The following is a 27920-nucleotide window of genomic DNA, read 5'->3' on the forward strand; positions in this document are numbered from 1 at the left end:
GAAAAGAAAATGGCGGAGGTGGGAAAGAAAATGGCGGAGGTGGGAAATATAATGGCGGAGGAAGAGAAAATGGCGGAGGAGGAAAAGAAAATGGCCGCAGAGAAGGAAAATAAAATGGCGGTGGCAGCTGAGTCTGAGAATGGAAGCGAGACGCCAGTGGTTCCTGCAGCTGCTGCAGCTGCTGCCGCTACTGCTGCAGCTGTCGAAGGGAACTGTGCGGGAGGCACGGCAGCCTCGTGAGCGGAAGACACCGGAGACGCCGCCCAGGAGGGGATGGAGATGGGTCTCCTAGCGCTGGCGGACTTCAGCGGGGCGGTGTTGTGAACCGACGTGGACACGGGGGGGAGGGGGGGTAAGGGGGGTGAGGGGGGGGGATTTGGGGAGCGGCGAGGGGCAGGACAAGGGTAGCGTCGGACCCGACGCTTGACCCAACGTTGACTCGTATAGTTGATCCAATGTCGGCCCAACGTTGACTTAACGTTGACCCAACGTTGATCCAGTGTTGATTTGCAAGTCGATCCAATGTTGCAACAGCGTCGATTTGACGTTGACCCGCGACGTTTTACCTGACTTTGACCCAACGTTTTAGGTCAACTTCGACCCAATGTTGTTGGACCAACGTTGACCCAACGTTGGACCAACGTTGATTTGCAAGTCGATCCAATGTTGCAACAGCGTCGATTTGACGTTGACCCGCGACGTTTTACCCGACTTTGACCCGACGTTTGGGTCAACTTCGACCCAATGTTGTTGGTCCAACGTTGACCCAACGTTGATCCAACGTTGACCCAACGTTGATTTGCAAGTCGATCCAATGTTGCAACAGCGTCGATTTGACGTTGACCCGCGACGTTTTACCCGACTTTGACCCGACGTTTGGGTCAACTTCGACCCAATGTTGTTGGTCCAACGTTGACCCAACGTTGATCCAACGTTGACCCAACGTTGATTTGCAAGTCGATCCAATGTTGCAACAGCGTCGATTTGACGTTGACCCGCGACGTTTTACCCGACTTTGACCCGACGTTTGGGTCAACTTCGACCCAATGTTGTTGGACCAACGTTGACCCAACGTTGATCCAACGTTGACCCAACGTTGATTTGCAAGTCGATCCAATGTTGCAACAGCGTCGATTTGACGTTGACCCGCGACGTTTTACCCGACTTTGACCCGACGTTTGGGTCAACTTCGACCCAATGTTGTTGGACCAACGTTGACCCAACGTTGACCCAGTGTTGGACCAACGTTGATTTGCAAGTCGATCCAATGTTGCAACAGCGTCGATTTGACGTTGACCCGCGACGTTTTACCCGTCTTTGACCCGACGTCTGGGTCAACTTCGACCCAATGTTGTTGGACCAATGTTGACCCAACGTTGACCCAACGTTGATGTGGGCCGGGAGACGTAAATTAAACACGGGATGGCAGTGCGCTCCCTAACCACTTCTTACACAGGCTTCCAAACGTGAGGTGTCTTTGCACAGCGATGCACATCCAGTTTACCAAATCTTTTAAGTGGCTTATCGCACTCGTTTGCCTATGCAGTCTACCAAAATCCGTTGTATCGCGGGCCATGCTTATGCAATCTACCAACTCTTTTAAGTGCCGTGTGGCCACTTACCGAATGTAAGTCAGAGGTCGCAATCGGGTACCCGATACCCGTACCCTACCCGATACCCGGCTACCCGTACCCGGCCGGGTACGGGTAGCCGGGTAGGCCGTGAGTCACTGGTGAGTCGCCGTTTGTCACTCATTTCCCAACGTCTTGTCTCTTCTCACAATTCAAGTTCCTAGAATCAACCCACCCGCGCCTGCAACATGGCTTCATCCCAGAGGTCGCAATCGGGTGCCCGATACCCGTACTCTACCCGTACCCGGCCGGGTACGGGTACGGCCGGGTACGGGTACCCGTTTGCGACCCTGGTGCGGCCGGGTACGGGTAAGGAATCAAAACCCGTTTGCGACCTCTGATGTAAGTGGCGTGCCCCATACACCCCAATTCTTATGCAATCTTCAAAGAGTTGCAGAGTGTAGAAAATGTTTAAAGAGTTTACCGCCAATGTCCATTGGAGCTGCGCGTTCAACTGTTGCTCCAAATACAATCGGTGTGATGCATCCGTTGCCTATGCAGTTCACCAAGTGTATACGATGTCGAAGGGATCCATGGGTAGAAATCAAATTAAATGACCTTCGTTCATCTTCATGGTTCTTTCGGTAAAGTCACGTAGAAGGGAAATAATAAAATAAAACGTTATAAAATACAATTCTCACGACGTTTCGGCCACAACGCAAGCAGCCGTCCTCAGGTGAAGAACAGGTCTGTCGGAAAGACAGCGTCTGAATGAAACACCACCAGGCTTGGCAGCGTATATTTAAGCTGCTGGGTTGGAGGGGGGAAGGGCGCCTTGACAAAGGAATTTGCATATCAACAGAGGAATTTAGCATATTTATGGGAAATGCAGATATGGGATTATATCATTCCACTTGTGGAATGCGTAGGAGGTGGGCGGGTCGTTTTAAAGTCATAATATGCTAAATTCCTCTGTTGATATGCAAATTCCTTTGTCAAGGCGCTCTTCCCCCTCCAACCCAGCAGCTTCAATATACGCTGCCAAGCCTGGTGGTGTTTCATTCAGACGCTGTCTTTCCGACAGACCTGTTCTTCGCCTGAGGACGGCTGCTTGCGTTGTGGCCGAAACGTCGTGAGAATTGTATTTTATTATGTTTTATTTTGAATTTTTCTATTATGTTTTATTTTCATTATTTCCCTTCTACGTGATGACTTTACCGAAAGAACCAAGAAGATGAATCCCTGCTGCAGTCACGAAAGAAGCTTTAAATCGAAATATGACCTACGTTGTTGATTTTAGCGAAAGAAGCAGAGAGTTTTCTTCTTAGGTTTTTTCGGTAAAGTCACGTAGAAAGTAAAATAAAATAAAAACAAAAATCACGACGTTTCGGAGGCAACACAAGTCTCCGTCATCAGGTGGGACCGTCACAGCCAGATTAGCTGTATCAAGTGAGGCAATGATTCAAGATGTAATCCCTTAAAAGCGAGTTGAGGGGGGAGGGAGAGGGAGGGGGGAGCTCATCAGACTATGGTAGCCAATGAAAGGAACGTATCGGGAGGGAGGGGGTGCGAGGCCAAAAGGGTGGCCGATGGACTCGCTTTTAAGGGATTACATCTTGAATCATTGCCTCACTTGATACAGCTAATCTGGCTGTGACGGTCCCACCTGATGACGGAGACTTGTGTTGCCTCCGAAACGTCGTGATTTTTGTTTTTTATTTTATTTTACTTTCTACGTGACTTTACCGAAAAAACCTAAGAAGATGATTCCTTGCAGTCACGAAAGCTTCAAATCTAGAAGCAGAGAGTTTGTATACAATGTTTAAAGAATTGGGGTTTTTTTTTTCTTCGGTAAAGCCACGTGGGTAGAAATAAAATGAAACTAAATAAAATGTCGATTTAAAGCTTTTCGTGGACTGCAGGGATTCATATGCTTGGTTATTTCGGTAAAGTCGCGTGGAAGGGAAATAATAAAATAATAAAAATATTGAACAATAAAATAATATTAAACGATAAAATTCTCACGACGTTTCGACTGCAACACAAGCAATCATCATCGGGTGTGAAATCGATTTCACACCTGATGATGAAATCGATTTCACAACTGACGATGAAATCGATTTCACAACTGATGATGAAATCGATTTCACAACTGATGATGAAATCGATTTCACAACTGATGATGAAATCGATTTTCACAACTGATGATGAAATCGATTTCACAACTGACGATGATTGCTTGTGTTGCAATCGAAACGTCGTGAGAATTTTATTGTTTTATATTTTTATTATTTTTATTTGTTTCCCTTCTACTTGATGACTTTACCGAAAGAACCAAGAAGATGAATAAAATGTGTTTTATCCCATTTTCACTTGACGACGATAATCGATTGTGTTGCGTTCGAAACGTCATGATTTATTTAAATTTAATTTAGTTTTATTTTATTTCGACATAAGTGACTTTGCCGTCAAAAAAAACCGAATGTGTATAATGTTTAAAGAGTTTACCATCCTCATCTAGTGTAGCAATTGCACAGGCTGTAGAGCGTGCACGCTTATCTGGTGTATCATTTCCAATCGGTGTACGATACCCATTGCTTATGCGGTCTACGAAGTGTACAATGTTGAAGGGTTTACCATTGTTATCTAGTGTAGCAATTCTATAGGTTGTAGACCGTGATGCTTATCCGGTGTACCAATTCCAATCTGTATAGCACCCTTTGTTGCTTATGCAGTCTATACAATGTTGCGTAAAAATTGTACAGTTCTTATCTGGAGTAGTAATTCTAGAGACTAGACCGTACACGCTTATCTGGTGTACCAATACCAATCGGTGCCTGACACTCGCCTCATGAAGACCGCCTGTGTTGCGATCGAAACATCGTGTTTTTTTGCTTTTATTTTTTTAAATGTAATTTATTTCACTATTTTATCGTGTTTTTTAGCTTTTATTTTCAATTTCTTTTAAATTTAATCTGACTATTTTTATTGTGTTTTTTTGCTTTTATTTTCAATTTATTTTAAATTTAATTTTACTATTTCTATCGTGTTTTTTTGCTTTTATTTTCAATTTATTTAAAATATTATTTTGCTATTTTTATTGTGTTTTTTTTGCTTTTATTATTTTAAATGTTCATTTTATTTCACTATTTTTATCGTGTTTTTTTGCTTTTATTATTTGAAATTTCTTTTTAATTTTATTTGAATATTTTGATCGTGTTTTTAGCTTTTATTTTAAATTTATTTTACATTTTATTTGAATATTTTTATCGTGTTTTTAGCTTTTATTTTAAATTTATTTTACATTTTATTTTACTATTTTATTATGGTTTTTTTGCTTTTATTATTTTAAATTTCATTTTATTTTACTATTTTTATCGTGGTTTTTTTTCTTTTATTATTTCCAATGTTCATTTTATTATTTTTGTTTTCTATCTGGGATTTTACCGAATGAACCAAGAATATAGTCTACCAAGTGTATACAATGTAAAAAAGTTTACTGTTCTTATCCAGTGTATCAATTCTACAGGTTATAGACCATGTACACTTATCCGGTGTACCATTTCCAATCTGTGGCACCCTCGTTGCTTATGCAGTCTACCAAGTGTACACGATGTTAAAACGTTTACCCTTATCGAGTGTAGCAATTCTACAGGTTATGGACCATGTGCACTTATCCGTTGTGCCAATTCCAATCTGTGTGGTACCGTCATTGCTTATGCGGTCTACACAATGTACAATTTTTAAAAAGTTTAGTTCTTATCTAGTGTAGCAATTCTACAGACTAGACCGTACACGCTTATCTGGTGTACCAAATACAATCGGGGTATCACACCCATTGCTTATGCAGTCTACCAATTATATACGATGTTAAACGTTTACAATTATTATATAATGTAGCAATTCTATAGGCTGGAGACCATGCTTATCTGGTGTACCAATTCAAGTAGGTATATCACACCCATTGCTTATGCAGTCTACCAATTATTTACAATGTTGAAAAGTGTTTCATTCTTATCTAGTGTAGAAATTGTACAGGCTGCGTATCCGTTGTACCAAATATAATCCTTATTACACTCGTTGCTTATGCAGTCTACCAAGTGTAGACAATGTTTAAAAGTTTACCGTTCTTATCTAGTGTAGCAATTGTACAAGTTGTAGACTGCGCTTATCCGGTATACCAAATACAATTTGTATGACACCTGTTGCTTATGCAGTTTACCAAGTGTACAATGTTAAAGAGTTTACTGTTCAATTCACAGGGTCTCTGTGTGGTGAGTCTGTGGGCCTCTGTGTGGTGAGTCTGTGGGTCTCTGTGTGTGTGAGTCTGTGGGTCTCTGTGTGGTGAGTCTGTGGGCCTCTGTGTGGTGAGTCTGTGGGTCTCTGTGTGTGTGAGTCTGTGGGCCTCTGTGTGGTGAGTCTGTGGGTATCTGTGAGTGAGTCTGTGGGTCTCTGTGTGGTGAGTCTGTGGGTCTCTGTGTGGTGAGTCTGTGGGTCTCTGCTTGAGTGAGTCTGTGGGTATCTGCGTGGTGAGTCTGTGGGTCTCTGTGTGGTGAGTCTGTGGGTCTCTGTGTGGTGATTCTGTGGGTCTCTGTGTGAGTGAGTCTGTGGGTCTCTGTGTGAGTCTGTGGGTCTCTGTGTGAGTGAGTCTGTGGGTCTCTGTGTGAGTGAGTCTGTGGGTCTCTGTGTGAGTGTGTCTGTGGGTTTCTGTGTGAGTGAGTCTGTGGGTCTCTGTGTGAGTGTGTCTGTGGGTCTCTGTGTGAGTGAGTCTGTGGGTCTTTGTGTTAGTGAGTGTGTGAGTGAGTCTGTGGGTCTCTGTGTGAGTGTGTCTGTGGGTCTGTGTGTGGTGAGTCTGTGGGTCTCTTGAGTGAGTCTGTGGGTCTCTGTGTGGTGAGTCTGTGGGTCTCTGTGTGAGTGAGTCTGTGGGTCTCCGTGTGAGTGAGTCTGTGGGTCTCTGTGTGAGTGAGTCTGTGGGTCTCTGTGTGAGTGTCTGTGGGTCTCTGTGAGTGTGAGTCTGTGGGTCTCTGTGTGAGTGTCTGTGGGTCTCTGTGAGTGTGAGTCTGTGGGTCTCTGTGTGAGTCTGTGGGTCTCTGTGTGAGTGAGTCTGTGGGTCTCTGTGTGGTGATTCTGTGGGTCTCTGTGTGAGTGAGTCTGTGGGTCTCTGTGTGAGTGAGTCTGTGGGTCTCTGTGTGAGTGAGTCTGTGGGTCTCTGTGTGAGTGTGTCTGTGGGTTTCTGTGTGAGTGAGTCTGTGGGTCTCTGTGTGAGTGTGTCTGTGGGTCTCTGTGTGAGTGAGTCTGTGGGTCTTTGTGTTAGTGAGTGTGTGAGTGAGTCTGTGGGTCTCTGTGTGAGTGTGTCTGTGGGTCTGTGTGTGGTGAGTCTGTGGGTCTCTTGAGTGAGTCTGTGGGTCTCTGTGTGGTGAGTCTGTGGGTCTCTGTGTGAGTGAGTCTGTGGGTCTCCGTGTGAGTGAGTCTGTGGGTCTCTGTGTGAGTGAGTCTGTGGGTCTCTGTGTGAGTGTCTGTGGGTCTCTGTGAGTGTGAGTCTGTGGGTCTCTGTGTGAGTGTCTGTGGGTCTCTGTGAGTGTGAGTCTGTGGGTCTCTGTGAGTGTGAGTCTGTGGATCTCTGTGTGAGTGAGTCTGTGGGTCTCTGTGTGAGTGAGTCTGTGGGTCTCTGTGTGAGTGAGTCTGTGGGTCTCTGTGTGAGTGTCTGTGGGTCTCTGTGAGTGTGAGTCTGTGGGTCTCTGTGTGAGTGTCTGTGGGTCTCTGTGAGTGTGAGTCTGTGGGTCTCTGTGTGAGTGAGTCTGTGGGTCTCTGTGTGAGTGTCTGTGGGTCTCTGTGAGTGTGAGTCTGTGGGTCTCCGTGTGAGTGAGTCTGTGGGTCTCTGTGTGAGTGAGTCTGTGGGTCTCTGTGTGAGTGAGTCTGTGGGTCTCCGTGTGAGTGAGTCTGTGGGTCTCTGTGTGAGTGAGTCTGTGGGTCTCTGTGTGAGTGAGTCTGTGGGTCTCTGTGTGAGTGTCTGTGGGTCTCTGTGAGTGTGAGTCTGTGGGTCTCTGTGTGAGTGTCTGTGGGTCTCTGTGTGGTGAGTCTGTGGGTCTCTGTGTGAGTGAGTCTGTGGGTCTCTGTGTGAGTGTCTGTGGGTCTCTGTGAGTGTGAGTCTGTGGGTCTCTGTGTGAGTGAGTCTGTGGGTCTCTGTGTGAGTGTCTGTGGGTCTCTGTGAGTGTGAGTCTGTGGGTCTCTGTGTGAGTGAGTCTGTGGGTCTCTGTGTGAGTGAGTCTGTGGGTCTCTGTGTGAGTGAGTCTGTGGGTCTCTGTGTGAGTGTCTGTGGGTCTCTGTGAGTGTGAGTCTGTGGGTCTCTGTGTGAGTGAGTCTGTGGGTCTCTGTGTGAGTGAGTCTGTGGGTCTCTGTGTGAGTGAGTCTGTGGGTCTCTGTGTGGTGAGTCTGTGGGTCTCTGTGTGGTGAGTCTGTGGGTCTCTGTGTGGTGAGTCTGTGGGTCTCTGTGTGAGTGAGTCTGTGGGTCTCTGTGTGAGTGAGTCTGTGGGTCTCTGTGTGGTGAGTCTGTGGGTCTCTGTGTGAGTGAGTCTGTGGGTCTCTGTGTGAGTGAGTCTGTGGGTCTCTGTGTGAGTGAGTCTGTGGGTCTCTGTGTGAGTGTGTCTGTGGGTTTCTGTGTGAGTGAGTCTGTGGGTCTCTGTGTGAGTGTGTCTGTGGGTCTCTGTGTGAGTGAGTCTGTGGGTCTTTGTGTTAGTGAGTGTGTGAGTGAGTCTGTGGGTCTCTGTGTGAGTGTGTCTGTGGGTCTGTGTGTGGTGAGTCTGTGGGTCTCTTGAGTGAGTCTGTGGGTCTCTGTGTGGTGAGTCTGTGGGTCTCTGTGTGAGTGAGTCTGTGGGTCTCCGTGTGAGTGAGTCTGTGGGTCTCTGTGTGAGTGAGTCTGTGGGTCTCTGTGTGAGTGTCTGTGGGTCTCTGTGTGAGTGTCTGTGGGTCTCTGTGAGTGTGAGTCTGTGGGTCTCTGTGTGAGTGAGTCTGTGGGTCTCTGTGTGAGTGAGTCTGTGGGTCTCTGTGTGAGTGAGTCTGTGGGTCTCTGTGTGAGTGTCTGTGGGTCTCTGTGAGTGTGAGTCTGTGGGTCTCTGTGTGAGTGTCTGTGGGTCTCTGTGTGGTGAGTCTGTGGGTCTCTGTGTGGTGAGTCTGTGGGTCTCTGTGTGAGTGAGTCTGTGGGTCTCTGTGTGAGTGAGTCTGTGGGTCTCTGTGTGGTGAGTCTGTGGGTCTCTGTGTGAGTGAGTCTGTGGGTCTCTGTGTGAGTGAGTCTGTGGGTCTCTGTGTGAGTGAGTCTGTGGGTCTCTGTGTGAGTGTGTCTGTGGGTTTCTGTGTGAGTGAGTCTGTGGGTCTCTGTGTGAGTGTGTCTGTGGGTCTCTGTGTGAGTGAGTCTGTGGGTCTTTGTGTTAGTGAGTGTGTGAGTGAGTCTGTGGGTCTCTGTGTGAGTGTGTCTGTGGGTCTGTGTGTGGTGAGTCTGTGGGTCTCTTGAGTGAGTCTGTGGGTCTCTGTGTGGTGAGTCTGTGGGTCTCTGTGTGAGTGAGTCTGTGGGTCTCCGTGTGAGTGAGTCTGTGGGTCTCTGTGTGAGTGAGTCTGTGGGTCTCTGTGTGAGTGTCTGTGGGTCTCTGTGTGAGTGTCTGTGGGTCTCTGTGAGTGTGAGTCTGTGGGTCTCTGTGTGAGTGAGTCTGTGGGTCTCTGTGTGAGTGAGTCTGTGGGTCTCTGTGTGAGTGAGTCTGTGGGTCTCTGTGTGAGTGTCTGTGGGTCTCTGTGAGTGTGAGTCTGTGGGTCTCTGTGTGAGTGTCTGTGGGTCTCTGTGTGGTGAGTCTGTGGGTCTCTGTGTGAGTGAGTCTGTGGGTCTCTGTGTGAGTGTCTGTGGGTCTCTGTGAGTGTGAGTCTGTGGGTCTCTGTGTGAGTGAGTCTGTGGGTCTCTGTGTGAGTGTCTGTGGGTCTCTGTGAGTGTGAGTCTGTGGGTCTCTGTGTGAGTGAGTCTGTGGGTCTCTGTGTGAGTGAGTCTGTGGGTCTCTGTGTGAGTGAGTCTGTGGGTCTCTGTGTGAGTGTCTGTGGGTCTCTGTGAGTGTGAGTCTGTGGGTCTCTGTGTGAGTGAGTCTGTGGGTCTCTGTGTGAGTGAGTCTGTGGGTCTCTGTGTGAGTGAGTCTGTGGGTCTCTGTGTGGTGAGTCTGTGGGTCTCTGTGTGGTGAGTCTGTGGGTCTCTGTGTGGTGAGTCTGTGGGTCTCTGTGTGAGTGAGTCTGTGGGTCTCTGTGTGAGTGAGTCTGTGGGTCTCTGTGTGGTGAGTCTGTGGGTCTCTGTGTGGTGAGTCTCTGTGTGGTGAGTCTGTGGGTCTCTGTGTGAGTGAGTCTGTGGGTCTCTGTGTGAGTGTCTGTGGGTCTCTGTGTGAGTGTCTGTGGGTCTCTGTGTGAGTGAGTCTGTGGGTCTCTGTGTGAGTGAGTCTGTGGGTCTCTGTGTGAGTGAGTCTGTGGGTCTCTGTGTGAGTGTCTGTGGGTCTCTGTGAGTGTGAGTCTGTGGGTCTCTGTGAGTGTGAGTCTGTGGGTCTCTGTGAGTGTGAGTCTGTGGGTCTCTGTGAGTGTGAGTCTGTGGGTCTCTGTGAGTGTGAGTCTGTGGGTCTCTGTGAGTGTGAGTCTGTGGGTCTCTGTGAGTGTGAGTCTGTGGGTCTCTGTGAGTGTGAGTCTGTGGGTCTCTGTGAGTGTGAGTCTGTGGGTCTCTGTGAGTGTGAGTCTGTGGGTCTCTGTGAGTGTGAGTCTGTGGGTCTCTGTGAGTGTGAGTCTGTGGGTCTCTGTGAGTGTGAGTCTGTGGGTCTCTGTGAGTGTGAGTCTGTGGGTCTCTGTGAGTGTGAGTCTGTGGGTCTCTGTGAGTGTGAGTCTGTGGGTCTCTGTGAGTGTGAGTCTGTGGGTCTCTGTGAGTGTGAGTCTGTGGGTCTCTGTGAGTGTGAGTCTGTGGGTCTCTGTGAGTGTGAGTCTGTGGGTCTCTGTGAGTGTGAGTCTGTGGGTCTCTGTGAGTGTGAGTCTGTGGGTCTCTGTGAGTGTGAGTCTGTGGGTCTCTGTGAGTGTGAGTCTGTGGGTCTCTGTGAGTGTGAGTCTGTGGGTCTCTGTGAGTGTGAGTCTGTGGGTCTCTGTGTGAGTGAGTCTGTGGGTCTCTGTGTGAGTGAGTCTGTGGGTCTCTGTGTGAGTGAGTCTGTGGGTCTCTGTGTGAGTGAGTCTGTGGGTCTCTGTGAGTGAGTCTGTGGGTCTCTGTGTGAGTGAGTCTGTGGGTCTCTGTGTGAGTGAGTCTGTGGGTCTCTGTGTGGTGAGTCTGTGGGTCTCTGTGTGGTGAGTCTGTGGGTCTCTGTGTGAGTGAGTCTGTGGGTCTCTGTGTGTGGTGAGTCTGTGGGTTAGTAAGGAGTTGTTGGTGAGTAAGGAGTTGTTAGTAGGTAAGGAGTTCGTAAGAAAGGCGTTGGTGGTAAGTCACGTGTCCCGTGATGCCCTCAGGGAATTCGTGGACTCTGTGATGCCCTCAGGGAATTCGTGTGTTCTGTGGGGGCCACGTGACCCCCCCCCCAACATCGACGCCACGTTTAACCGATTCGTGTTGGGTGCTCATTAATTCATTATTTTTTAAAATCCTTTATATTAAGTTCACTTGCTTGCTTAGGACCGTGCAAATCTTTCGGTCGTTTTTTTAACCCACTTCCCGTGATCCAATCGAGCCGACATTTTGCACACAGGACTCGTTGTGCGTGACAATTGATGTTCGTGGAAAAAAATTCCCAAAGTTTTACACTGTTTAGGGAAAACAAATTAAATATGTAATTACCAAATGCTTAATACTGGCATACAATCATCTGACCCATAGGTGGCAGCCATCTCAAGCAAGAGGACGAGAAGACTCTAGCCGCCCCGATGCCACGCATATAAAGGATTTAGAGTGAAAAACTTTGTTTTTACGGGTTTATTTGTTAAATCCTTTATATTAAGTTCGCTTGCTTGCGCGCTTACGACCGTGCAAATCTTTCGGTCGTTTTTTTAACCCACTTCCCGTGATCCAATCGAGCTGACATTCTGCACACAGACTCGTTGTGCTTGACAATTTTTTTTCGTGAACATTTTTTTTCCAAAATTCTCAACATTTTAGGAAAAAATAAATTATATTTAATGACCAATTGCTTAATGGTGGCAGGCAATCATCTGACCCATAGGTGGCAGCCATCTCAAGCCAGAGGACGAGAGGACTCTAGCCGCCACGCATATAAAAGGATTTAGAGTGAAAAACTTTGTTTTTTACGGGTTAATTTTTTGTCCGTGGCAAAGTCCCACTGCTTGGAAAACATTCCGTGACCCCGGGGAACTTAAAGGTCACCCGGGGCCCACGCCTGTGCACATTTTCACGCACCGCATGCTTGTTAAGGTGACCCACCCCCCCCACCCCCCTGCAATGGAAAGTGTGGCCCCAAAGGTCACGTGGGGGTCACCACCACCACCATCATCACCACCATCATCTATACACACACACACTTACAAAGATACCCCGTGTAGCCTTCAGACTGTAGGGGCAAGTGCTGTTAGCGAGCGCCTATGAGGGGGTGGGTGGCCAGCACCACGCCCGGCCGCCTTTGTCTCCCCAGTGGCGATGTTTACACACCGCTACACCAGGTACTCATTTGAGGCTGAGTCGACCTAGGGGAGGCCCAGGACCGGTTCAGAGAATCGTCACCGGTGGTGTTGGCCGTGAGCGGGAATCGAACCCGGGTCGCCGGGTTCGTAGCGTAGCGCTGACCGCTACACCCACCACTCCCCCATATACACACACACACAGTGAGTGGGTGGGTGAGTGCGTGGGTGAGTGAGTGGGTGAGTGAGTGGGTGAGAGAGTGGGTGGGTGAGTGGGTGGGTGAGTGTGTGGGTGAGTGAGTGGGTGAGTGGATGGGTGGGTGAGTGAGTGGGTGGGTGGGTGAGCGAGTGGGTGGGTGGGTTGTTGGGTGGGTGAGTGGGTGGGCTGGTGGGTGGGTTGGTGGGTGGGTTGGTGAGCGAGTGGTTGGGTGAGTGAGTGGGTTGGTGGGTGGGTGGGTTGGTGGGTGGGTGGGTGAGTGGGTGGGTGAGTGAGTGGGTTGGTGGGTGAGTGGGTGGGTGAGCGAGTGGGTGGGTGGGTTGGTGGGTTGGTTGGTGGGTGGGTGAGTGGGTGGGTGAGTGGGTGGGTGGGTTAGTGGGTGGGTGGGTCAGTGGGTGAGTGAGAGGGTGGGTGAGAGGGTAAGTGGGTGGGTGAGAGGGTGAGTGGTTGAGTGGGTGAGTGAGTGGGTGGGTGGGTGAGTGGGTGAGTGAGTGAGTGGGTGAGTGGGTTGGTGGGTGGGTGAGCGAGTGGGTGGGTCAGTGGGTGAGTGGGTGGGTGAGTGGATGGGTGAGTGAGTGGGTGAGTGAGTGGTTGAGTGGGTGGGTGAGTGGGTGGGTGAGTTTATGAGTGAGTGGGTGAGTGGGTGGGTGAGTGTATGAGTGAGTGGGTGAGTGAGTGGGTGGTTGAGTGGGTGGGTGAGTGGGTGGGTGAGTGGGTTGGTGGGTGAGTGTATGAGTGAGTGAGTGGGTGAGTGAGTGGATGAATGGGTGAGTGGGTGAGTAACGGGACCACTGCACGCGTCGTGAGTGTTCTGAGCGGCAACTTTATTGACACCACCGCTCCGCGTGCCAACGCTGATTAAAGTTCATACAAAGTCAACATTTTTTTTAAAAACACCCCACCCGCTCCCTCCTCTCCGCCGGGTTACGCACAGCACTCTGGAGAAGGCCCCTTGCCTGGAACGTCGCTTGTCTTGTGTGTGTGTAGAGTCTCACCTTTGAGCCGTTTTGGGGTGGGGGGGGTAAGTGGTGGTTGGTGGCCGTCTCTGCTGTATTCGTAGTGCTAACCACTACACCCACCGCTCCTCACACTCACCCACCCACACACCCACTCACACCCTCACACACCCACCCACTCATTCACCCACCCACTCCTCCACCCATTCACCCACTCACCCACCCACTCACCCACTCACCCACTCACTCACACAGCCACTCACTCCCTCACACACCCACCCACTCACCCACCCATTCACCCACTCACTCATTCACCCACTCACCCACCCACTCACCCACTCATTCACCCACTCAGCCACCCATTCACCCACTCACCCACCCACTCACCCACCCACTCACCCACCCACTCACCCACTCACCCACCCACTCACCCACTCACACACCCACTCACTCCCTCACACACCCACCCACTCACCCACTCACTCATTCACCCACTCACCCACCCATTCACCCACTCACCCACCCACTCACCCACCCACTCACCCACCCACTCACCCACCCATTCACCCACTCACCCACCCACTCACACACCCACTCACTCCCTCACACACCCACTCACTCCCTCACACACCCATCCACTCACCCACTCACTCATTCAACCACTCACCCACCCACTCACCCACCCACTCACCCACTCACCCACCCGCTCATCCACCCGTTCACCCACCCACCCACCCACTCACTCACCCACCCACTCACTCACTCCCTCACACACCCACCCACTCACCCACCCGCTCACCCACCCGTTCACCCACCCACCCACTCACCCACTCACTCACCCACCCACTCACTCACCCACCCACTCACTCACCCACCCACTCACCCACTCACCCACCCACTCACTCACCCACCCACTCACCCACTCACCCACCCACTCACTCACCCACCCACTCACTCACCCACTCACCCACTCACTCACCCACCCACTCACCCACCCACTCACCCACTCACTCACCCACTCACCCACTCACCCACCCACTCACCCACTCACCCACTCACTCACCCACTCACCCACCCACTCACCCACTCACTCACTCACCCACTCACTCACCCACTGACCCACTCACCCACTCACTCACCCACTCACTCACCCACTCAATCACCCACTCACTCACCCACTCACTCACCCACCCACTCACCCACTCACTCACCCACTCACTCACCCACTCACCCACTCACCCACCCACTCACTCACTTACCCACTCACCCACTCACCCACCCACTCACCCACTCACTCACCCACTCACCCACTCACTCACCCACCCACTCACCCACCCACTCACCCACTCACTCACCCACTCACCCACTCACTCACCCACCCACTCACTCACCCACTCACCCACTCACCCACTCACCCACCCACTCACCCACTCACTCACCCACTCACTCACCTACCCACTCACCCACTCACTCACCCACTGACCCACTCACTCACCCACCCACTCACCCACTCACTCACCCACTCACTCACCCACTCAATCACCCACTCACTCACCCACTCACTCACTCACCCACCCACTCACCCACTCACTCACCCACTCACCCACCCACTCACTCACTCACCCACTCACCCACTCACTCACCCACCCACTCACCCACTCACCCACCCACTCACCCACTCACTCACCCACTCACCCACTCACCCACCCACTCACCCACTCACCCACCCACTCACCCACTCACTCACTCACCCACTCACTCACCCACTCACTCACCCACCCACTCACCCACTCACTCACCCACTCACTCACCCACCCACTCACCCACTCACCCACTCACTCACCCACCCACTCACCCACCCACTCACTCACCCACCCACTCACCCACTCACTCACTCACCCACTCACCCACTCACTCACCCACCCACTCACCCACTCACTCACCCACTCACTCACTCACCCACTCACCCACTCACCCACCCACTCACCCACTCACCCACCCACTCACTCACTCACCCACCCACTCACCCACTCACCCACCCACTCACTCACCCACCCACTCACTCACCCACTCACTCACTCACCCACTCACCCACTCACTCACCCACTCACTCACCCACTCACCCACTCACCCACTCACCCACTCACCCACCCACTCACTCACCCACTCACCCACTCACTCACCCACCCACTCACCCACTCACTCACCCACTCACCCACTCACCCACCCACTCACCCACCCACTCACCCACTCACTCACCCACTCACCCACTCACTCACCCACTCACCCACTCACTCACCCACTCACCCACTCACTCACCCACCCACTCACTCACCCACTGACCCACTCACTCACCCACCCACTCACCCACTCACTCACCCACTCACTCACCCACTCAATCACCCACTCACTCACCCACTTACTCACCCACTCACTCACCCACTCAATCACCCACTCACTCACCCACTCACCCACCCACTCACTCACCCACTCACCCACTCACTCACCCACCCACTCACCCACTCACCCACTCACTCACCCACTCACCCACTCACTCACCCACTCACCCACCCACTCACCCACTCATCCACCCACTCACTCACCCACTCACCCACTCACTCACCCACTCACTCACCCACTCACCCACTCACCCACCCACTCACCCACTCACTCACTCACCCACTCACTCACTCACCCACTCACCCACTCACCCACTCACCCACCCACTCACCCACCCACCCACCCACTCACTCACCCACTCACTCACCCACCCACTCACCCACTCACTCACCCACTCACTCACCCACCCACTCACCCACTCACTCACCCACTCACCCACTCACCCACCCACTCACCCACTCACCCACCCACTCACTCACCCACCCACTCACCCACTCACCCACCCACTCACTCACCCACCCACCCACCCACTCACCCACTCACTCACCCACTCACTCACTCACTCACCCACTCACCCACCCACTCACCCACTCACTCACCCACTCACCCACTCACCCACCCACTCACCCACTCACTCACCCACCCACTCACCCACTCACCCACCCACTCACTCACCCACCCACCCACTCACCCACTCACCCACTCACTCACCCACTCACTCACCCACCCACTCACCCACTCACTCACCCACTCACTCACCCACCCACTCACCCACTCACTCACCCACTCACCCACTCACTCACCCACCCACCCACTCACCCACTCACCCACCCACTCACTCACCCACCCACTCACCCACTCACCCACCCACTCACTCACCCACCCACCCACTCACCCACTCACCCACTCACTCACCCACTCACTCACTCACCCACTCACCCACCCACTCACCCACTCACCCACTCACCCACTCACTCACCCACCCACTCACCCACCCACTCACTCACTCACTCACCCACCCACCCATCACCACCGACGCTGCTGCTGCTGCCGTGATTGTGGTGGTTGATGTTGTCGTGGTAGTGACGCTGTCACCGCCGCTGCCGTGGTTGTTGCGGCGGTGGTTGTGGTTGTTGCGGCGGTGGTTGTGGTTGTTGTTGCGGCCGCGGTTGTGGCGGTGGTTGTGGCGGTGTTTGCCGTGAATCTCCCCGGCCGTGCGTTCCCCAACGACGCCGATCGGTGCAGCAGTGGAGCGAGACTGGCGCGCACCTGCAGCTGCACCTGCTGCCCCCGCTGCTGCTGCCCCAGCTGCTGCTGCTGCCCCAGCTGCTGCCCAGCTACCCTGGGCCAGCGCACGAAGGGCAGTAGCCGAGGTGGCGTGGAAGGTTGCCCGGTGGTGGCGGTGGTGGTGGCGGTGGTGGCGGCGTGGTGGTGAATCAACCCAAGCTGGTGGTGGTGGTGAGGAGGAGGTTGTTGGTGGTTGTGGTGGTTGTGGTTGAGCCTCGGAGTCTTGAGAGGAGGAGGAGGATGGTGGTTGTGGTGGTGGTGGTTGAGATGGTGGTGGTGGTGGTGGATCCTAGGAGGCGTGTTCAGACTCCCTGACGTGGTCGTCGCGGTGTCCCTTCTGGGGATACCCCTGGGGTGCTCCCCTCTGTGATCCCCTCTGAGGCTCCCCCCGGCTCCCCCCCCCCTGGGGCTCCCCCTCGCCGCACCCGGCGAGCCGCGGAGGAGGAGGAGACGCCCCTGCGGTGAGCCAACTCCGCCGCCGCCGCCGCCACCACCACCACCGTTGTTGTTGTGGTTGTTGTGGTGGTTGTTGTGGTGGTTGTTGTGGCCGTGGCGGCCGCCGTGGTTGTGTCGGCACAGCCGCCCGGCCGACGTGGACGTGGTGAGGCTGCTGCAAGGGGAGGATTCGGAATCGGTGATCGGCCTAAAGCCAGGGCCTATAGCCCAGAGCCTAGTCCAGAGCCTAGTTCAGAGCCTAGTTCAGAGCCTAGTTCAGAGTCTAGTTCAGAGCCTAGTTCAGAGTCTAGTCCAGAGCCTAGTTCAGAGTCTAGTTCAGAGCCTAGTTCAGAGTCTAGTCCAGAGCCTAGTTCAGAGTCTAGTCCAGAGCCTAGTTCAGAGCCTAGTTCAGAGCCTAGTTCAGAGTCTAGTTCAGAGTCTAGTCCAGAGCCTAGTTCAGAGTCTAGTCCAGAGTCTAGTTCAGAGTCTAGTTCAGAGCCTAGTCCAGAGCCTAGTCCAGAGCCTAGTCCAGAGCCTAGTCCAGGGCCTAGTTCAGAGTCTAGTTCAGAGTCTAGATCAGAGCCTAGTCCAGAGCCTAGTCCAGAGCCTAGTTCAGAGTCTAGTCCAGAGTCTAGTTCAGAGTCTAGTTCAGAGCCTAGTCCAGAGCCTAGTCCAGAGCCTAGTCCAGAGCCTAGTCCAGGGCCTAGTTCAGAGTCTAGTTCAGAGTCTAGATCAGAGCCTAGTCCAGAGCCTAGTCCAGAGCCTAGTTCAGAGCCTAGTTCAGAGTCTAGTTCAGAGCCTAGTCCAGAGTCTAGTCCAGAGCCTAGTTCAGAGTCTAGTCCAGAGCCTAGTTCAGAGCCTAGTCCAGAGTCTAGTCCAGAGCCTAGTCCAGAGTCTAGTCCAGAGCCTAGTCCAGAGCCTAGTTCAGAGCCTAGTTCAGAGCCTAGTTCAGAGTCTAGTTCAGAGCCTAGTCCAGGGCCTAGTCCAGAGCCTAGTCCAGAGCCTAGTCCAGAGCCTTGTTCAGAGCCTAGTTCAGAGTCTAGTTCAGAGCCTAGTCCAGAGCCTAGTCCAGAGCCTAGTCCAGAGCCTAGTCCAGAGTCTAGTCCAGAGCCTAGTCCAGAGCCTAGTCCAGAGTCTAGTCCAGGGCCTAGTTCAGAGTCTAGTTCAGAGTCTAGATCAGAGCCTAGTCCAGAGCCTAGTCCAGAGCCTAGTTCAGAGCCTAGTTCAAAGTCTAGTTCAGAGCCTAGTCCAGAGTCTAGTCCAGAGCCTAGTTCAGAGTCTAGTCCAGAGCCTAGTCCAGAGCCTAGTCCAGAGTCTAGTCCAGAGCCTAGTCCAGAGTCTAGTCCAGAGCCTAGTCCAGAGCCTAGTTCAGAGTCTAGTTCAGAGCCTAGTCCAGAGCCTAGTCCAGAGCCTAGTCCAGAGCCTAGTCCAGAGCCTAGTCCAGAGCCTAGTTCAGAGCCTAGTTCAGAGCCTAGTTCAGAGTCTAGTTCAGAGCCTAGTTCAAAGCCTAGTTCAGAGCCTAGTTCAGAGCCTAGTTCAGAGCCTAGTTCAGAGCCTAGTTCAGAGCCTAGTCCAGAGCCTAGTCCAGAGCCTAGTTCAGAGTCTAGTCCAGGGCCTAGTTCAGGGCCTAGTTCAGAGTCTAGTTCAGAGTCTAGTTCAGTGCCTAGTTCAGAGCCTAGTTCAGAGTCTAGTTCAGGGTCTAGTTCAGGGTCTAGTTCAGGGCCTAGTTCAGAGCCTAGTTCAGAGTCTAGTTCAGGGCCTAGTTCAGAGTCTAGTTCAGAGTTTAGTTCAGAGTCTAGTTCAGAGTTTAGTTCAGAGTCTAGTTCAGAGTCTAGTCCAGAGCCTAGTTCAGAGCCTAGTCCAGAGCCTAGTTCAGAGTCTAGTTCAGAGCCTAGTTCAGAGTCTAGTTCAGGGTCTAGTTCAGGGTCTAGTTCAGGGCCTAGTTCAGAGCCTAGTTCAGAGTCTAGTTCAGGGCCTAGTTCAGAGTCTAGTTCAGAGTTTAGTTCAGAGTCTAGTTCAGAGTTTAGTTCAGAGTCTAGTTCAGAGTCTAGTCCAGAGCCTAGTTCAGAGCCTAGTCCAGAGTCTAGTTCAGAGCCTAGTCCAGAGTCTAGTCCAGAGCCTAGTCCAGAGCCTAGTTCAGAGCCTAGTTCAGAGCCTAGTCCAGAGTCTAGTCCAGAGCCTAGTTCAGAGCCTAGTTCAGAGTCTAGTTCAGAGTCTAGTTCAGAGTTTAGTTCAGGGTCTAGTTCAGGGTCTAGTTCAGGGTCTAGTTCAGGGCCTAGTTCAGAGCCTAGTTCAGAGCCTAGTTCAGAGCCTAGTTCAGAGCCTAGTTCAGAGCCTAGTTCAGAGTCTAGTTCAGGGTCTAGTTCAGGGTCTAGTTCAGGGCCTAGTTCAGAGCCTAGTTCAGAGTCTAGTTCAGAGCCCAGTTCAGAGCCCAGTTCAGAGCCCAGTTCAGAGCCCAGTTCAGAGCCCAGTCCAGAGCCTAGTTCAGAGCCTAGTTCAGAGTTTAGTTCAGAGTCTAGTTCAGAGTCTAGTTCAGAGTCTAGTTCAGGGCCTAGTTCAGAGTCTAGTTCAGAGTCTAGTTCAGGGCCTAGTTCAGAGCCTAGTTCAGAGCCTAGTTCAGGGCCTAGTTCAGAGCCTAGTTCAGAGTCTAGTTCAGGGCCTAGTTCAGAGTCTAGTTCAGAGTCTAGTTCAGAGTCTAGTTCAGAGTCTAGTTCAGAGTCTAGTTCAGAGCCTAGTTCAGAGCCTAGTTCAGAGTCTAGTTCAGAGTCTAGTTCAGAGCCTAGTTCAGAGCCTAGTTCAGAGTCTAGTTCAGAGTCTAGTTCAGAGCCTAGTTCAGGGCCTAGTTCAGAGTCTAGTTCAGAGCCTAGTTCAGAGTCTAGTTCAGAGTCTAGTTCAGAGTCTAGTTCAGAGTCTAGTTCAGAGCCTAGTTCAGAGTCTAGTTCAGAGCCTAGTTCAGAACCTAGTTCAGAGTCTAGTTCAGAGTCTAGTTCAGAGTCTAGTTCAGAGTCTAGTTCAGAGTCTAGTTCAGAGCCTAGTTCAGAGTCTAGTTCAGAGCCTAGTTCAGAGTCTAGTTCAGAGTCTAGTTCAGAGCCTAGTTCAGGGCCTAGTTCAGAGCCTAGTTCAGACACTCACCCACACACTCACCCTCAGCCAGACACTCACCCACACACTCACCCACACACTCACCCTCACCCAGACCCTCACTCACCCACTCACTCACCCAGACACTCACCCAGACCCTCACCCACACACTCACCCAGGGCCCCCCCTTCACCTGCTCTTGACGGTGGTGTTGCTGGTGGCCCCGCTTGCCCCTCTGCGTGTGACACTCACCCACACACTCACCCTCACCCAGTCACTCACTCAGCCACTCACCCACACACTCACCCACACACTCACCCAGCCACTCACCCAGTCACTCACCTAGACCCTCACTCAGACCCTCAACCACACCCTCACCCAGACACTCACCCAGCCACTCACCCAGACACTCACCCAGTCACTCACTCACACACTCACCCTCACCCAGTCCCTCACCCACACACTCACCGAGTCACTCACCCAGTCACTCACCCAGACCCTCACCCACCCACACACTCACCCAGACCCTCACCCACACACTCACCCACTCACTCACCCAGACACTCACCCAGACACTCACCCAGACACTCACCCACACACTCACCCACACACTCACCCAGACCCTCACCCACACACTCACCCACACACTCACCCACACACTCACCCAGCCACTCACCCAGCCACTCACCCACACACTCACCCACACACTCACCCACACACTCACCCACACACTCACCCACTCACTCACCCAGACCCTCACCCACACACTCACCCACACACTCACCCACTCACTCACCCAGACCCTCACCCACACACTCACCCACTCACCCTCACACTCACCCACACACTCACCCACACACTCACCCAGACCCTCACCCACACACTCACCCAGACACTCACCCACTCACTCACCCACTCACTCACCCAGACACTCACCCAGACCCTCACCCACACACTCACCCACACACTCACCCACACACTCACCCAGCCACTCAGCCACACACTCACCCACACACTCACCCACTCACTCACCCACACACTCACCCACACACTCACCCACTCACTCACCCAGACACTCACCCAGACTCTCACCCACACACTCACCCACACACTCACCCAGACACTCACCCAGACACTCACCCACACACTCACCCAGACACTCACCCAGACACTCACCCAGTCACTCACCCACACACTCACCCACACACTCACCCACACACTCACCCACACACTCACCCACACACTCACCCACACACTCACCCAGACACTCACCCACACACTCACCCACACACTCACCCAGCCACTCACCCAGCCACTCACTCACACAGTCACCCACACACTCACCCACACACTCACCCACACAGTCACTCAGACACTCAACCAAACCCAGACCCTCACCCACACACTCACCCACACACTCACCCAGCCACTCACCCAGCCACTCACCCACACACTCACCCACACACTCACCCACACACTCACCCACACACTCACCCACACAGTCATCCACACACTCACCCAGACACTCACCCACACACTCACCCACACACTCAACCACACACTCACCCACACAGTCACTCAGACACTCACCCACACCCAGACCCTCACCCACACACTCACCCACACACTCACCCAGCCACTCACCCAGCCACTCACCCACACACTCACCCACACACTCACCCACACACTCACCCACACACTCACCCACACAGTCATCCACACACTCACCCAGCCACTCACCCACACAGTCACCCACACAGTCACTCAGACACTCACCCACACACTCACCCACACACTCACCCACACACTCACCCACACAGTCACTCAGACACTCACCCACACACTCACCCACACACTCACCCAGACACTCACTCACACACTCACCCACACACTCACCCAGCCACTCACCCACACACTCACCCACACACTCACCCACACACTCACCCACACAGTCACTCAGACACTCACCCACACCCAGACCCTCACCCACACACTCACCCACACAGTCACCCACACCCAGACCCTCACCCACACACTCACCCAGACACTCACCCACACACTCACCCACACAGTCACCCACACACTCACCCACACCCAGACCCTCACCCACACACTCACCCAGACACTCACCCACACACTCACCCACACACTCACCCACACCCAGACCCTCACCCACACACTCACCCAGCCACTCACCCACACACTCACCCACACAGTCACCCACACACTCACCCACACCCAGACACTCACCCACACACTCACCCAGCCACTCACCCACACACTCACCCACACAGTCACCCACACACTCACCCACACCCAGACCCTCACCCACACACTCACCCAGACACTCACCCACACACTCACCCACACAGTCACCCACACACTCACCCACACCCAGACCCTCACCCACACACTCACCCAGACACTCACCCACACACTCACCCACACACTCACCCAGCCACTCACCCACACACTCACCCACACAGTCACCCACACACTCACCCACACCCAGACCCTCACCCACACACTCACCCAGACACTCACCCAGACCCTCACCCACACACTCACCCAGCCACTCACCCACACACTCACCCACACAGTCACCCACACACTCACCCACACCCAGACACTCACCCACACACTCACCCAGCCACTCACCCACACACTCACCCACACAGTCACCCACACACTCACCCACACCCAGACCCTCACCCACACACTCACCCAGACACTCACCCACACACTCACCCACACAGTCACCCACACACTCACCCACACCCAGACCCTCACCCACACACTCACCCAGACACTCACCCACACACTCACCCACACACTCACCCACACCCAGACCCTCACCCACACACTCACCCAGCCACTCACCCACACACTCACCCACACAGTCACCCACACACTCACCCACACCCAGACCCTCACCCACACACTCACCCAGACACTCACTCACCCACACACTCACCCACACAGTCACCCACACACTCACCCACACCCAGACCCTCACCCACACACTCACCCAGACACTCACCCACACACTCACCCACACACTCACCCACACAGTCACTCAGACATTCACCCACACCCAGACCCTCACCCACACACTCACCCACACACTCACACTCACCCACACCCTCACCCAGGGCCCCCCCTTCACCTGCTCTTGACGGTGACGTTGCTGGTGGCCCCGCTCGCCCCTCTGCGTGTGCCCGCCACTGCCGCCCCTCTTGCCTGACCGACCCCACGGCCACCACCGCCACCGCCACCACCGCCACCACCGCCACCACCGCCACCACCACCGCCACCACCGCCACCACCGCCGTAGCGGCCGCTGTGGAGTTGGTGTCGGACCGAGACGCGGAGGGCCGCGAGGTCGCTGGCCTCCGCCAGCGACGCGCGGGGCCACGGGTTCACTCCGGCATGGTCCAGCGTCGCTACGGCCAGGGCTCGACCCACCTGGGAGGGGTGGTGAGAGTGTCAGTGAGTGAGTGTGTGTGAGTGAGAGAGTGTGAGTGTGTGAGTGAGTGTATGAGTGAGTGAGTGTATGAGTGTATGAGTGTATGAGTGAGTGAGTGTGAGTGTGTGAGTGAGTGAGTGTGAGTGAGAGAGTGTATGAGTGAGTGAGTGTATGAGTGTATGAGTGTATGAGTGAGTGAGTGTATGAGTGAGTGAGTGTGTGAGTGAGTGTATGAGTGAGTGAGTGTGTGAGTGAGTGAGTGTGTGAGTGAGTGAGTGTATGAGTGAGTGAGTGTGTGAGTGAGTGAGTGTGTGAGTGAGTGAGTGTATGAGTGAGAGAGTGTATGAGTGTATGAGTGTATGAGTGAGTGAGTGTATGAGTGAGTGAGTGTGTGAGTGAGTGTATGAGTGAGTGAGTGTGTGAGTGAGTGAGTGTGTGAGTGAGTGAGTGTATGAGTGAGTGAGTGTGTGAGTGAGTGAGTGTGTGAGTGAGTGAGTGAGTGTGTGAGTGAGTGAGTGTGTGAGTGAGTGAGTGTATGAGTGAGTGAGTGTGTGAGTGAGTGAGTGTGTGAGTGAGTGAGTGTATGAGTGAGTGTGTGAGTGAGAGAATGTATGAGTGAGTGAGTGTGTGAGTGAGTGTGAGAGTGAGTGTATGAGTGTGTGAGTGAGTGAGTTAGTGTGAGAGTGTGGTGAGTGAGTGTGTGTGTGAGTGAGAGAGTGTGTGAGTGAGTGAGTGAGTATGAGTGAGAGAGTGTATGAGTGTATGAGTGTGTGAGTGTGTGAGTGAGCGAGGCGCGGGGCCACGGGTTCACTCCGGCATGGTCCAGCGTCGCTACGGCCAGGGCTCGGCCCACCTGGGGGGGTGGTGAGTGTGAGTGTGGGTGAGTGTGTGTGAGTGAGTGTGTGAGTGTGTGTGAGTGAGTGTGTGAGTGAGTGTGTGAGTGTGTGTGAGTGAGTGTGTGAGTGAGTGTGTGAGTGAGTGAGTGTGTGAGTGAGTGAGTGTGTGAGTGAGTGAGTGTGTGAGTGAGTGAGTGAGTGTGTGAGTGAGTGAGTGTGTGAGTGAGTGAGTGTGTGAGTGAGTGTGAGAGTGTGTGAGAGAGTGAGTGAGTGAGTGAGCGAGGCGCGAGGCCACGGGTTCACTCCGGCATGGTCCAGCGTCGCTACCGCCAAAGCACGGCCCACCTGGGGTGGTGGGGGTGAGAGTGTGTGTCAGTGAGTGTGTGGGTGAGTGAGTGGGTGAGTGAGTGGTGAGAGTGAGAGTGTGAGTGAGTGAGAGAGTGTGTGAGTGAGTGTGTGTGAGTGAGAGAGTGTGTGGGTGAGTGAGTGGTGAGAGTGTGTGGGTGTGAGAGAGTGTGAGTGAGTGTGTGAGTGAGAGAGTGTGTGTGTGTGTATGAGTGAGTGTATGAGTGAGTGTGAGAGTGTGAGTGTATGAGTGAGTGGTGAGTGAGTGTATGAGTGAGTGAGTGTATGAATGAGTGTATGAGTGAGTGTATGAGTGAGTGTATGAGTGAGTGTATGAGTGAGTGAGTGTATGAGTGAGTGTATGAGTGAGTGAGTGTATGAGTGAGTGAGTGTATGAGTGAGTGTATCAGTGAGTGAGTGAGTGAGTGAGTGTACGAGTGAGTGAGTGTATGAGTGAGTGAGTGTATGAGTGAGTGTATCAGTGAGTGAGTGAGTGAGTGAGTGTATGAGTGAGTGAGTGTATGAGTGAGTGAGTGTATGAGTGAGTGAGTGTGTGAGTGAGTGACTGACTGAGTGAGTGTGTGAGTGAGTGAGTGTATGAGTGAGTGAGTGTATGAGTGAGTGACTGACTGAGTGAGTGACTGAGTGAGTGTATGAGTGAGTGTACGAGTGAGTGAGTGTGTGAGTGAGTGTATGAGTGAGTGAGTGTATGAGTGAGTGTATGAGTGAGTGAGTGTATGAGTGAGTGTATGAGTGAGTGAGTGAGTGTATAAGTGAGTGTGTGAGTGAGTGAGTGTATGAGTGAGTGACTGAGTGAGTGAGTGTATGAGTGAGTGAGTGTATGAGTGAGTGAGTGTATGAGTGAGTGAGTGTACGAGTGAGTGAGTGTATGAGTGAGTGAGTGTATGAGTGAGTGAGTGTACGAGTGAGTGAGTGTATGAGTGAGTGAGTGTATGAGTGAGTGAGTGAGTGACTGACTGAGTGAGTGACTGAGTGAGTGAGTGCATGAGTGAGTGTATGAGTGAGTGAGTGAGTGTATAAGTGAGTGTGTGAGTGAGTGAGTGTATGAGTGAGTGACTGAGTGAGTGAGTGAGTGACTGAGTGAGTGTATGAGTGAGTGTATGAGTGAGTGAGTGTATGAGTGAGTGAGTGTATGAGTGAGTGAGTGAGTGAGTGTATGAGTGAGTGTATGAGTGAGTGTATGAGTGAGTGAGTGAGTGTATGAGTGAGTGAGTGAGTGTATGAGTGAGTGAGTGAGTGTATGAGTGAGTGTACGAGTGAGTGACTGACTGACTGAGTGAGTGAGTGAGTGTATGAGTGAGTGACTGAGTGAGTGTATGAGTGAGTGACTGAGTGAGTGAGTGTGTGAGTGAGTGACTGACTGAGTGAGTGTATGAGTGAGTGAGTGACTGAGTGAGTGACTGAGTGAGTGAGTGAGTGACCCCTGACCTGCTCGTAGATGCTGGGTGTGTAGTGGGGGGGTGCCGATCGCCCCGCCCCTCCCCCCCCCGTGGGCGAGTGGGTGGGGGGGGGTGGCGCGCCCCCCGTCACCCACCACGGGTGCCAGAGCCCCCACCCTGCGGCCCGTGTGGTAGTTGCACTCCAGCGTGTAGCTGTGGAGAGAGAGGTCACGTGGTGTGTGTGTGTGACAGTGTGTGTGTGTGACAGTGTGTGTGTGTGTGACTGTGTGTGTGTGACTGTGTGTGTGTGACTGTGTGTGTGTGCGGTTTCAGGAAAGGGCGGTCCTGCACAGATGCCATATTTTCTGTCCGTCTGCTACAGCAGAGGTGTAGGGAATTCCAAAAAGACCTACATCTCTGCTTTATTGACCTGGTCAAGGCCTATGATACCATCAGTAGGCCTGGGCTCTGGGTTGTTCTTCGTGCTTTCGGAGTCCCTGACCCTCTGCTCACGATCATTAAGGACCTTCATGATGGTGAGCGGGCCCGGGTAAAACTACGTGGCCGGGAGTCGGAGCCTTTCCCTGTACACCTTGGGGTGTGACAGGGATGTCCTCTGGCTCCCACATTATTTAACATCTATTTCGACTGCGTAGTTCGTGAAGCCTTCAATAGCTGTACCGGGGGAATTACCATTTGGTACAGATATAATGGGAGGCTGATCGACGCCCGGGTGCGATCAAGGGATGGCTCCCTATTGGTCAACCACGTTACGTATGCCGATGATTTGGTAATAGCTGCTCATTCAGAAGAGGAGTTGGAGACGCTGCTGCTGAGACTGGAGCGTGCCACTAAGAGGTGGGGCCTTACCATCAGCCCCACCAAAACTAAGCACCTGCCTGGGTATTTTGTACCATCGGGCACTCCACCCCCACAACTCCCAATCGGTGATGGGGCAGTTGTGGAGAGAGTGGAGAGTTTCCCATACCTGGGCAGTGTGCTTATGACCGGCTCCAGTTTATCAGCAGAGGTCTCACTCCGAATCAGTCGAGCGGCAATATCTTTTCATCGGTTGCGTAACGCTGCTGTGTGGAAGCTACCTGGCCTGTCGCTCCGCACGAAGCTTCAGGTCTTCTCGGCCACGGTCATTCCCTCCCTTCTCTACGCTTGCGAAACGTGGACCCCCCTAATGGAGCATCTTCGCCGGTTGGAAACATTTAGGCTGGCCTGCCTACGATCCATCCTGGGTTTAACCAGGCTGGATTGTGTGAGGAGCTCACAAATCCTTGAAAGATCTGGGCAAAGTCTC

General features: G+C 52.9%; 3 protein-coding genes across 3 annotated transcripts in view; 2 read left to right on the plus strand and 1 right to left on the minus strand.

Moving 5' to 3' along the window:
- The window catches only part of LOC144955605 (uncharacterized), a 12370-nt gene extending 12130 nt beyond the window's left edge, over positions 1-240 (plus strand). The window contains exon 4 of the mRNA XM_078885777.1: positions 7-240. Coding sequence (XP_078741903.1) covers positions 7-240 — 234 coding nt within the window. The remainder of the gene's footprint in view (positions 1-6) is intronic.
- Positions 241-16787: 16547 nt separating this feature from the next.
- AGBL5 (AGBL carboxypeptidase 5) overlaps positions 16788-27920 on the minus strand; it is a 36953-nt gene continuing 25820 nt past the window's right edge. The window contains 4 exon segments of the mRNA XM_078885779.1: positions 16788-17658; positions 23731-24029; positions 26661-26708; positions 26710-26824. Of these exon segments, the coding sequence (XP_078741905.1) occupies positions 16788-17658; positions 23731-24029; positions 26661-26708; positions 26710-26824 (1333 nt within the window).
- LOC144955604 (uncharacterized) lies at positions 17742-23687 on the plus strand (the record flags this gene model as incomplete). The annotated part of the gene is made up of 4 exons (XM_078885776.1): positions 17742-17889; positions 19756-20781; positions 22656-22816; positions 23640-23687. Coding segments are annotated over 4 exons (1383 nt in total), but the record flags the coding sequence as incomplete, so codon positions are not given.

This window comes from Lampetra fluviatilis, unplaced genomic scaffold, assembly GCF_964198595.1.
Source record: "Lampetra fluviatilis unplaced genomic scaffold, kcLamFluv1.1 SCAFFOLD_309, whole genome shotgun sequence".
Lineage (NCBI taxonomy): Eukaryota > Metazoa > Chordata > Hyperoartia > Petromyzontiformes > Petromyzontidae > Lampetra > Lampetra fluviatilis.